The following is a 12,059-nucleotide window of genomic DNA, read 5'->3' on the forward strand; positions in this document are numbered from 1 at the left end:
GTGAAAGGAGAAACTGCAGTAAACCCCTGGTTTGCTGATCTCTGTCTTATTTTTCTTTTACGTGTTTGCAGAGAGAATGTTGTGCTCGACTTTATTCTGTCCTCACACAAAGAAGACATTTTAAATCCCGTACAAAAGAATAGGAATACATGTAGATGGCAGTAGTGCAGCGAGCGGAAAGGAAATCCACGAAGAAGAAGAAGAAGAAGAAGACGCACCGGAAGTGAGAGGAGCGGGAGATTGGAAAACGTAAACAAACTGGTCGCTGTCGTTCTCGTTTCTTTCGTTCAGATCATTTTTTTTTTTGCGAAAATGTTGAACAAGGCCCCGAAGCTGAAGAGTACGATCAAGACGAAGGCGAAGGGGAACGTGAACTTGAGGCCGGCGTCTGAAGCGATGGTACGAAAAACCAAAGCACGTTATTTCTGACTGTTCACGTTGTGTGTGGCTAACTTTTGCTTAAGCTAGCTGACCTCAAAAGTTGTATTTGTCATATGCAAGTGAAACACAGGGTGAACAGCGCAAGGAAACGTGTTGGACAAGAGGAAACCGCTCAGCTCAGCGTTGCAATAGTTAAACAAAAATAGAAGCAAGTTAAAAGTGCTACTATTAAAAAAAGTCAAACACAATATTATACAAAACATACAAGACTTAATACATTCGGTGAACCCTCAAAACCACGAGCCCTAAAGTTTCTGTCCACACCAGAACTCTCTGATCACTCCTGCAATAACTGCATTTATTTTACTGCACATCTTATATTCATATTTATTTATTTTTGTCATGTAACTTTGCAAACAACTACTGCAATTTTGCACGCTTGTCTCTTTAGTCGTCTTTTGTATTTGGTCTTTTGTTCTTCGCTCTATGTGCAATGCCCTTGATGTGCTGATATAACACAATCATTTCCCAATTTGGGATCAATAAAGTACATCTATCTATCTATCTATCTATTCAAAGGTACAGTGTGATATTGGTTGTAAATGAAGTAATTACTTTACCTGTATGGAGTGTGTGTGAATAGTAATTGCATATGTGTTTGTATAGTTTATTGCACTGTGTGTGTATCAGTTCACATTTTTCCAAATAAAGTGCAAACAGGCAGGAGAAAGATGTGCCGAGGGCTGTTGGTCATGGGTTCACTGCAAGTACTGGAACCTCAAGCGTGTTTTCTCCTGTTTCCGCAGGTTGAACTGATCACGCTGTTGTTCCTGAGCAGCCTGGCAGAGGAGGCCAAGGCCAACGCGTTTGAGGAAAAGTCTGCAACCATCAGAGCTCATCATGTGAAAGCAGTCTCCAAGGTCAGATCCGACACGACTCAGATCGATGCCTGTGTCTAACTTGTGTTAACATCACACTAACATGACATCTACAAATAGAACTGAATTAATTTTAAACGTTTTGTGATAAAGGATGCAGCTAATATTAGTAGATTATCACTGCTGCCTGTTTAATATTTACCCAGATGATTGTTTCGTCTATCAAATGCCAGACGGTGATGAACTGAGGCCAATCCCATGTTCTCATGATCCCATGTTATCTTATTTTGTCCCTTCAGTCCTCCAATGTCTCAAAATTCAGTTTATTGAATCTAAGGTTCAGTTAAACACCTTGATGTTAAATTCACTGCCAGAGAGGACCAGTGAAAGATTCACACTCGAGAAGCTAAAACCAATGATATTGTGCATTTCTGCTTAAAGAGGATTTAAGTGAGTTGTCAGTGGTTGTTCCTGTCAAGACGATTCCCTGATGCCTCTGTGTTGTAGCATTTAACAGACATTACAACACAAAGTACTGATCTCACGTTTTCGAATCCCTTTTTTTGGGATGGTTCATGGTTTGCATACATGTGAAACAAGAACATGATAAATGTGTGGAGCTTTTTTTCTGGCAATGCACAACATGAAAGATTCAAGAATTTGTTTATTGTCATTTTGTCTTGATGACGATAGACAGGCGTCAAACTTTCAGTAGCAGCTCCACATAATGTACATTTTCCAGCCGATGTCCAGTGGTTTTCACTCTCAGATATATTCCCTCCGCAGTGTAAAGTACATCACTGTGCTCAAAGGTTAATATCCCTCTATGCAAATTTAGATGCCCCCGATCAATATCTCTGTATTAAAGGTTGTAGTAATATAGTATTAGGCCTTTGACACTGGCCTTGATTTCACTGTGGCCTGACCTTTGGACTTTTCTCCTCCTCTTTTATTTTGTCATTTCACTTGAACCTTTTTCTTATTTATATTTAAAAAAAATTATACATATCGTATGATTTCTTGTTTCCTCTAACATACTTACATGTCTAACCAGCACATACTTTGCCCCTTTTTACCTGATCTTCTCCTACTTCTTTGTTTTATAGATGAGATTTAGCACTTAGTACTTACTTTACTTGAATCTCTCGTTGACTCTCATGTCAAATTGGTATTAGTGGTTATAATTTATTTCATCAACATTTTGAACAGGAAGTAGATTTACAGAAATGTTTTCTTTTCTTTTTAGAAAATGCTGAAAAAAGCAAGAGGATGAAGACGGCACAAGTGCATCATTATAGTTTTATTTTAACATTGTCATGAATTGCAGCAGCAATATTTTTTGCTTTTTGTGATATATACTTAGTTTTCTTTTGAATCTTTTTTTTCTGCGTGTTTATATAATTCCTTGTGCAAGCAAATGGTCTGTATCTCTTTTCCTGCTTTGATAGTTTTATTAAATTCTTGTGGATCTTAAAATGCCTCATATTTTACACATCTGTAACTTGGAAAAAATATATAATAGTTTTCTTGTATGAACACATTCATGACTGCTGCCACTATCAGGTGGACTATTACACTAAGAAGCCATCATTTAGAAAACCTGTGTATATCCTAGATTGGATGTTTTGATCATATCTGAATAACTTGGAACCTAAATCAGACTTTTTTTTCAAAGATACTGAGTGTATAATCTTTGAACTCCAAGCTGTGGATGGTTAATCGTCCATTATCTCTTTTCATCTCCTGTCTCACTCCACCTACCCTCTGTCATGCCCACTCTGCATCCACTTTGCTGAGCGCGGCCTCAGCCTCCTTCCACATTCCTCACCTCTTCACGCTGTACAGATTATCTACGAGCTCAGATGCTATCCTGTTCATTCCTTATCACTATCAGGTCCCTAACAGCGAGTCTTTTGTGATTTTTCAGGCATGTGAGCGGTGAAAAGGTCACAGTTCGGTTGTTAAGTTGCTCAATCATTGCACATAAAATTATACTTGGATGTCAACACATCCACCAGAACCTTGATGGCAGCTGTTGATCTCAAATATGTTTCTGGTTTATATTAGAGTGAACTCGCTATTTATTGACTTGTTCCAATCCAAGTACAGGATTTAACTTTTTAGAGACTTGATCGGTATAAACATAACAGATTAATACACTTAATTGGAACATGATTTTAGGGAAATGTCGATATGCGTTACTTTAGCAACTAACTGTATTATTCACTTGGCTTTCTCCCTCCTTTGCTTCATGTTCTCGTTCCCCTTCTCTCTTTTCGGCGGTTAAGACATTCCATGGACTCCGATGGTTATTTTCTTCAAGAATCTGATCCGGCCCCCCAGCGAGCGTAGCCTTGTCATGTTTATGTTTCCAGTCAGGTTGTGGGGATATTACTGGGTTTGTGGAGCCCCACCCTGCTGACCTTTGAACCCCCTGACACCTCTCGCTCTCTCTCTCTTGCAGTCTCTGCACGACTCACATGTTGTTATCACAGAGTCCTCTTAACATTTGATGATACAGCTACATATATTTTCAAATCTAAATCAAACTGTTGAAAATGTTTCCACTCAAATCAATAGGCGGGCCGGTTGTCCTCACCAGTGATCAGCTTGCTCTTGTTCTTGAGGGATTTGAGAAGCTTCTTTCTTTATCAAAATAAAGAAGCAGCCCGGCCTCGCCTCGCTCTGCCACTGCGAGCGTGTGCTTGTGTGCGAGCAGTGCACCTGTTGACAATTTAAGCCAGCCATCGCAGCCCCGGTCCAGCTCCTCTGTCTTTTTAGCGCCGTCTCTCTCTCTCTCTCTCTCTCTCTCTCTCGCATAAATCAGCTCCAGTGTAAAATCCCACTGCAAAGCTCCTGCTGATTCCTCTTTTGACGATTTTCCAGACGTGCCGAGAAGGAAGCAAGCACGACAGTCCACTCTGGCAGAGATGTTATTATGATAAGTCGCTGTTCCTTCCTTAATGAGGAGCATATGCTTTCACAGGTTTCAAATGTGTCACTGATTCTGTTTATCCTTTCCTGTGGAGACAGCATCATATCACTTCCCAAACATTATCTAAGCTAATTTAGAAATAACCAATAAATTCAACCTTTTTTAGCAAATCAGGGGACTTTTTGACAGTATGAGAAGTGACAGGCTCTGAAAAGATTGTGGACCAAAGCACAGATTGCAGAGGAAAATCAATGCCAGGAAAAGCCTTCTGCGCGAAGGGGAATTCTGGAGGGTTAAAATCTGTTTTGGAGAAGTGGAGGAAGAACCACAGAGTTCCCAAAACAGACGATAATACACACCGGGATGCCAAACAACAAATCACTGGAGGGCTGGAGCTTTCATCACATACCAGCACTTTTGTGGGAATCACCCGTCCTTCCTGACACCTCCACCTCTTGTTGAGACGTACTGTAGTCAAATCACCTTGTACTGTTCTAGCTTTCATTTCGAGAACACACGTCTTAATTGAAAACACGCAGTGCCCATTCGTGACAAATGTCAAGTTTAAAAAATCTGGGAATTGCAGTGGATGTTTCTGTTTTTAGTTTTTCCTCATTCAGTGACTTCATTCAGCCTGAAGAGACTTTGAGAAGTTGGTGTTGATGTTGCCATGATGTGCCGACAAAAACAGAGTCCTGTCATTTTGTTTTCACAGTCACACCATGTGTGCTATTAGATTTACCAGTGATTTAAAGAAGATGTTTGTGCAGTTAATGTTGTTATACATGAACTTTCTAAACATGCACAGTGAACCACCTGTTATCATGCCACTGGCAGGTTAACTTCTTATAGGCTTTTAGGGTTTGGCACTAAATAGGTCATTTTAAAGGCATTGTAATTGACAAAATAGTGATATTTAAACCATAGTCTGTATTATGTTGTTAAAACCAAGTGTAAACAAACCCTTCGAGCTGAAGACACAATTTCCGTTGCGTAGGATTCATTAAATATTGTCACACGTTTTAACACAATCTAAAAGGTACTTTTAACTTGTTGAAAAGCCTTAAAATGACATACTTCTCTTAAAAAGCCCCTTCTCTCTGTGGATTGTACGGATTTCCTCATCCTTAGTTGTACACGTGTTAAAATCCCAAAACCACTTTCTCATGTTAAATTCTGCACAGTGAAGGTCAAACATCCAAGTGAAGTAACGTTAAGCAAAACACATTTTTGAGTGGAGAGAGAAGGTTAACACAGAAAAGGAAGGTGTGTTTGTGGGTGGGTGTGTGTGTGGGTGGGTGGGTGGGTGTGTGTGTGGGTGGGTGATCCAGAGACAAGCTCACAGCTACTTACCCAAACTTCACATCATCTCTGGGTTGCGACTGTCATATGATGGTTTCTCCTCTGTTTGCATTCTTCATGGCATTCTGCCAGCCTGAGTGATCGCATGGAATGCACATGGGGTTTTTTTCATCGGGAAAATATTTTTGCATTGGGCTGCTGCCTAACCCACACTGGAGTCTTCTACAGCTGAATGAAGCCGGAGATATTCAGTTTTTTTTTTAATCCAAATGTACATCATGGGATTTGGGATGTGAGGCGAGGTGTCATTGCAGACTGGATCAATGCTGTGCTGAAGGAAAATGCGGATACAGTTATTTTTCATTTGGATTCTGCACTTCATGGATCTTGCAAGAGGCGCAGACAACACAAAGATTCTGCGATACAGACGTAAGTATTCAAGCGTGACTTGTCATTTCCACTTCTTCAATACTACTCTTTGGTACGGCTCTTATTAAATGTGCCTTATCTTGCCACCTTTTTTCTCTTCGAAGATGGTAAAGAGTAGACAGTCACAACATGTGGAGACAAAACATGTGTTTTCAGGGAACAGTGTGGTCAGATTTCCATTTCTTTTTACCCACTTCCACACTTCAGATTTCCAAGCCAAGTTACCTTTGGAGTTTCACCCTGTAAATGAGACACAAGGTTATTGCATAGAAGAAGGATATAAAACTCACTCAGTGTTATTCTAGTCATTCCTTCATGTCCTCATATGCTATAACAGGTAGCTCTTCAGTGGCCAGACTGTGTCCGGCAGGTTGTGCATCGTGCTCGGCCCTGAATGGCTGCCTGTCCTGTAAACCTCGCCTCTTCTTCCACTTGGAGCTGGACGGGATGAGGCAGAGGGGCACCTGTCTGTCCTCCTGCCCCCGGGGCCACTACGACAAGCGCTCGCCACACATTAACACATGCACCAGTAAGTACCCATGGATGCATGTCGGAGTGGTGTAAAGGACTGTGATAGATGGTTTTGATGCTGATTAGTTTTGTACTGAACTTATTTAGAAGAGTTGAACTGTCTTAACTCACCTGGGTTAAAGCCCTGTGTGAAGTTTGAGATACCTTCAGTTTGTGCTAAGGAAAGGAAACTAAGAGATCCATCTTTTTTCCGCCCTGACACAGTGGTCACTGCTCTAACCGAGGTTCACTCCATTGCAGGGTGCCGAGAGGACTGCGCTTTCTGTTTCAGTGAAACCTTCTGCACTCGCTGTCATCCGGGCCACTTCCTGTTCCGAGGAAAATGTGGAAATAGCTGTCCGAATGGGCTGACGGCAAACACAGCCCTGCGAGAGTGCACAGGTGAGACACTGCCACTGTTGCATGTTATTCAATGTATCACCCAAATCTGTTTTTTTCCCATGATGTCAGGAAACTACAGCACATTGTATGATGTTTGTGTCCCTCTGTCTCCAGAGTGCCCTGTAGGCTGTGAGCTGTGTCTGAGGAGAAACGAGTGTGTGAGGTGTCAAGCTGATTTATACTTTCTCCACGGGCAGTGCCACCATAACTGCCCAAGTGGATCAGAGCCCGATGTACAGCTCATGGAGTGCATCCCTCAAGGTGAGAGTGTGGTCATCCATTTTCTATCTCCTCCCACCACTTAGTGTCGTATTAATCTTTGGTATCTCCTCTAGTACAATGTGGGGTTGGGGAATGGACAAAGTGGGGTCCGTGTATTCGGAAAAGGAGCCTGCGGGCCAATAGGAGGGGAGAGGAGACACGCACCCGACAACTTCCGCGGTCCCCGAGTCTCTACGGTGACCGCTGTCCACATGTGTCTGAGATCAGGAAGTGTGTCATCAAAAAGAGACCAAGTGGACTGTCATGAGTCGAGGCAGAGAATGTATCAATAATTTGTTAACATTGCAGAGATATTTACCTTTTTATTGCACATTTCTTTTTGGATCGAAATGTAAATATGGAATGTTACTGTCAATTGCAAAAATGTATAAGTAAAAATGCATTTTAGTGTGAGTTAACAAAAGGATGGATGGATTTGCTGATTGTTCCTGCCATTGCAGTCATGTGCTTGAGTGATACCAGTGGTGGCCAGCTATGCTAAGCACATACTGATTGTCTGGTTTGACTTTGGCTCAGTTTATATTTTACTGCATTTTTTAACTCATGCTCACTGTTTTCTTGCTTGCAATAAAATGTTGTAGAAAATAATTGTGGGTCCTTAACTCTTCATGACTAAACTGGACTAGAATATCTACAAATACTCCAGTACAGGCCAAGAATACATGGGTGCATGTATAAATATAAAGACAAAATAAATATATAGAGAAATTGCACAAATCTGTAATATTTTTGGAAGGAGTCATTCGATTTTTGAGAATATGTATGTGGGTGTACATAAACATAATGCAAATAAATTTGTGAGATGACTTTAAGACTTTATTTGTCATGTGCACAACAAATACATCAGTCGCTGGCAATGGAATTCTTGGGTCACAGGCTCCCTCTGACCATGCTCAAAAAAATGTAGAAAGAAAAACACACAAGTCAAAAAAAAAAATATATATATATATATATATAATACAATACAAAAAATAAAACAAATAAAGCTAAAGTCATCAAATAAAATCTACACTTAAAATACAAATTATGAACTATAATAAAATATATTCCTGAGTAGAGTGAATGAAGATGCACATAGAATGAATGAGGAATGAAGTCATGTATTACTAATACAGTTCATTACATCCATTTGGGTCTAAGAGTCTGAGAAGCTTCATCTTTTAACGTTTTCACTTTTCACAAACTAGTGAAACTTGCTTCTCCGTCATTGAGCGTCCATCATCGCTGTAATATTTTAGATCTACAGAACATGTGGACGGGCACTGTGAACAGGAGTGAGGCTCATCCAGGCGCACTGAGATCAGCTGGGCTCGGCCATAACTGAGGATCTGATCTCCAGCAGCGACGCAGTCAGTCACAACTTGGCGGACACAACTCTGGATCTAAATATAAATGCAGCTTTCTAAATCCCTCCGGCTGCACTTCAGCTAAGACTACTTCTCGAAGGTAACACGTGCTCATGTGTATGTGTTAGCGGGGAGATTAGCATAGCCAGGAAACGCGCCGACAGCTAACAGGCTAGCTAAACATGCTAGTGCCAGACTGTAGGTGTTGTTAGCTTATCGTGAGGTGAATGCTCGACCTTCGCTGTGAAGTATGTTAGCTCTAATGTTACCTCACAACAAGCAGAGCAGCTTCTAGCATCAATATATGGCATGCGAATTTAAATAACAGCTATAGCAGCTAGTAAGGTAGCTAGTCAGCTAACGTTAGCTTAGCAATAAGCCAGCTGCGTGGCTATCATTAACTCTGTCAAACTTAGAGGGGGGGGGGGGTTATTATGATGGTATTTTCTGGACCCAATTGTTTGTTTATGTCCGATACTTGATCCTGACTCGAGTCATTTGTAACTCTGATGTAAATAGGGCTAATGGATGTTAGCATAAACACGATGTAGTTCTCTATGTGTGCACATGAGGGCGTTTCCCGAAACTGTCAACAGAGCAGCGCATGTCCAGTGGGATCAGGGCCAGAGACATTCTCGTGTTTATTGACACTCTGTTTAATATGTTCAACAGCACAGCAGCAAATCGGACGGGTTGTGACAGTTGTGTTTCTCTGCTGCATGGCAGGCTGTGAAGAGATGGACCGCCCAGTGAACGTCCAGGCTCCTACCAAGCTTATAGAGGAAGTGGGAGACACTTGTGCCACTGACTCCTCCACCACCACCAACCCGGAGTGCGCCATCTGCCTTCAGAGCTGCGTCCACCCTGTACGCCTCCCCTGCTGCCACGTCTTCTGCTTCCTGTGTGTGAAAGGCGCCTCCTGGCACAGCAAGCGTTGTGCTCTCTGCCGACAGGAAGTGCCAGAGGACTTCCTGGAGCGGCCAGTTCTCCTCTCGCCTGAAGAACTGAAGGCGGCAGCTGCAGGGGTGAGCCGAAGTGGCGGCACAGGGGGCGGTTCCCGTGGAGACTCTGCATGGTACTACGAAGGGCGCAACGGCTGGTGGCAGTATGATGAGAGGACCACCCGCGAGCTGGAGGAGGCCTTTTCCAGGGGCAAGAAGAGCACAGAGATGCTGATTGCAGGGTTTCTTTATGTGGCCGACCTGGAGAACATGGTCCAGTATCGCCGCAATGAGCATGGCCGCAGGCGCAAGATAAAGCGGGACGCTGTAGATATCCCCAAGAAGGGCGTGGCAGGACTGAGGTTAGACCCTGATCCTCCAACCACCCCTGCTTCACCCATTGTCACGCCAGCTGCAATAGAGCGCGTCAGCTCAGCTGATGGATCAGACACTGCAGGACAATCACAGCCTCCATCATTTGGCATTTTGTCTCTCCCCCCTGTTAGACCTCCGACACTCCTGGGGCGCCACCTCACAAGTCCTTTCTCTCCCTCACTCTCAGCCATTGAAGACTCTCTCTCCCAGCTCCTAATTAGCCAGCCAGAGGAGGAAGAGGTGGAAGGAGACGATGAGCTCCAGACATATGAGTATGCATCTGGCAACAGTGAGAGTGACGAAGAAACAGAGAGCGAGAGAGGGAGAGCAGCTTCGGTTCCACGGAGAAGACTTAGACAAAGACCGCTAAGAGAGGACCAGCCAGCCAGAATGCCTCCCCGGGGCGGACCCTCCAACTCCGCACCCAGTCTCCGCTCACGTAGTCCTGATGGACAGTGCACTGTGACAGAGGTGTGACTGCAACTGAACAATGGTGTCTGTCCTCCGGATAACAGACCTTAAACTCATCAGTTTAGCAAAAAAAAACGTTTGAAATCTATTATGCATCTTTTAAAGGTCCCTTGAAATGAAAAATCCATCATTGTAGTAGTGTTTCTGTCACTTGAGCCGTTTTCAGACATGATCTCCGGGTAAAAACCAGAGAATTGATTACGGAGTTTGCTCAGTTTGCCTTTCACACATGTGCAACACAGACATGTTCACAACAGCAACAAATCCACCAACTGCACAGTCCACAGTGCATGTCTGAACCCCCATGGATCATGTGCCAAATGGGATCTTTAAAATACAGTTCAACCCAAGTTTTTATAAAAATATTCTTGAAAACTCTCCATCCAGTTGATTATAATCTTAGTTTTGTCAGCCTTCCTTTTCTTCCCCACCTACAGGTCTGTAAAAGTAACTTGCAGCAGCAAAGACGTGGGTCACAGATGTGTACTAATATTTAAGTACTTAACATATGACAAACCCGTGGTCATCTTTGTCATGCTCCAAAAACAGTTACTCTATTACAGCCATTTCATTGGACCTTTAACACAACATTTCACTTTTTTGTTTAAGATTTCTAAAACTAGTTTTGGGCAGCGCTCTGATATATATAGAGATGTCAGGCATCACTCTGCAACAGTCTTGTTAACAGGCTAAAAGGGCTGTGAGAAACTCTATCACCTTTTTGACGGGTGTCAAAACAAACTACCATCCGTCACTGCGTTAATATCAGTGTGTGACAGCGCAATACAACAAAACTAGTCCCTCTGTGTTCTCTGTTCTTTTGACCTCCTGTTTGATTTTCTTTTTGGAGTGATACTATAAGAGTTTCACTGTAGCACCTTATATACCAATTGCAGATGGTATAACAGATTTCCTGCTTTGCTGATTTTGGTTTGTTGAAGTAATGAAGTTTTAATTAGGATCCAATGATTAACTATTTAAACTGGAATTTGTGTGTGTGTGTGTTTGTCTTTGTCTTTGTGTTCTCTTTTAGTGTAAAAGTATTGTTTGAATAGTAACTTGTGTGTTTTCTGTTGGTGTGACTGGTGTTGGGTGCTCAAAGGCTACTGGCAGAACCACTGGAAATATTCAGCTATATATATGTAGAGTGACACATTTGGATCTCTATGTCTCGTCGCAGTACTCTCGATAGGGCCACTATCAACGCACTGACACTGACATGTACTTTGGAAGAGCTCGAGCTGTCCTCACACGCTCTGTTTTCTTCTCCTTCTGCTCCAGCTGCTATTATTTTAACTGTGAACTCGTCATAGTCGGTGTCTTACTGTCTGAATTACCTTAAACGGTCTTCTGTCTGTGTGCTGTTGCCCCTGTGGTGTTTTTGTCAGCCTATTAAAAATTATGATTTGAAAACGCAAATTGTCTTTGTTTAAATTGAGGAATACACAGTGGATTGTGTTACAATGTGGGTTGAGATTTCAGTCTAAATGCAGTGTTCCCTAAGAGTCCACAGGATGGCGCTGTTGCACCAATTAAGTAGCCCTGTTTGAGACCACTGCAAACAAACAGGCTGATGTGTTCTTAGTAATAAGACATGGCATTTGTGTGGACACAGTACATAAGAATAAATGTTTAAAGTGAAATATATACTGCTATAATTCCCCTTCGTTAATTTAAGAAAAGGTTTTTGCCGAAAGATTTGCAAGAACCTCTATCAAAATGTCAAAAAGATATTTTTTTATAATTACCTTTGACTGATAATTCCCTTCTATCTGCAGTTGTAGATGATTCAACACAAAGAAATGTG

General features: G+C 42.2%; 3 protein-coding genes across 7 annotated transcripts; all 3 read left to right on the top strand.

The window, feature by feature from the left end:
• Positions 1–60: 60 nt before the first annotated feature.
• cenpw (centromere protein W) lies at positions 61–2,735 on the top strand. The gene is made up of 3 exons (XM_035144161.2): positions 61–399; positions 1,188–1,301; positions 2,506–2,735. Exons 1-3 carry the CDS (start codon positions 313–315, stop codon positions 2,530–2,532), a joined length of 228 nt encoding a protein of 75 aa, XP_035000052.1. The 5' UTR covers positions 61–312; the 3' UTR covers positions 2,533–2,735.
• A 2,782-nt stretch (positions 2,736–5,517) lies between these two features.
• On the top strand, positions 5,518–7,704 carry LOC118099550 (R-spondin-3-like). Its single transcript, XM_035144214.1, has 5 exons — positions 5,518–5,925; positions 6,263–6,454; positions 6,697–6,837; positions 6,952–7,098; positions 7,173–7,704. The coding sequence occupies exons 1-5, from the start codon at positions 5,838–5,840 to the stop codon at positions 7,364–7,366; spliced, it is 762 nt and encodes a 253-aa protein (XP_035000105.1). The 5' UTR covers positions 5,518–5,837; the 3' UTR covers positions 7,367–7,704.
• A 693-nt stretch (positions 7,705–8,397) lies between these two features.
• Positions 8,398–11,671, top strand: LOC118099614 (E3 ubiquitin-protein ligase rnf146-like). 5 transcript variants are annotated; one of them, XM_035144293.2, is made up of 2 exons: positions 8,398–8,565; positions 9,192–11,671. In XM_035144293.2, the coding sequence occupies exon 2, from the start codon at positions 9,203–9,205 to the stop codon at positions 10,256–10,258; it is 1,056 nt and encodes a 351-aa protein (XP_035000184.1). In that variant the 5' UTR covers positions 8,398–8,565; positions 9,192–9,202; the 3' UTR covers positions 10,259–11,671. The 5 variants fall into 5 exon arrangements, with proteins under 5 accessions (XP_035000184.1, XP_035000182.1, XP_035000183.1 ...); XM_035144291.2 differs by having other exon boundaries at positions 8,400–8,565; positions 9,138–11,671; XM_035144292.2 differs by lacking the exon at positions 8,398–8,565 and adding an exon at positions 8,576–8,713 and having other exon boundaries at positions 9,138–11,671.
• Positions 11,672–12,059: the final 388 nt, after the last annotated feature.

Source organism: Hippoglossus stenolepis, chromosome 20 (genome assembly GCF_022539355.2).
Source record: "Hippoglossus stenolepis isolate QCI-W04-F060 chromosome 20, HSTE1.2, whole genome shotgun sequence".
NCBI classification, from domain to species: domain Eukaryota; kingdom Metazoa; phylum Chordata; class Actinopteri; order Pleuronectiformes; family Pleuronectidae; genus Hippoglossus; species Hippoglossus stenolepis.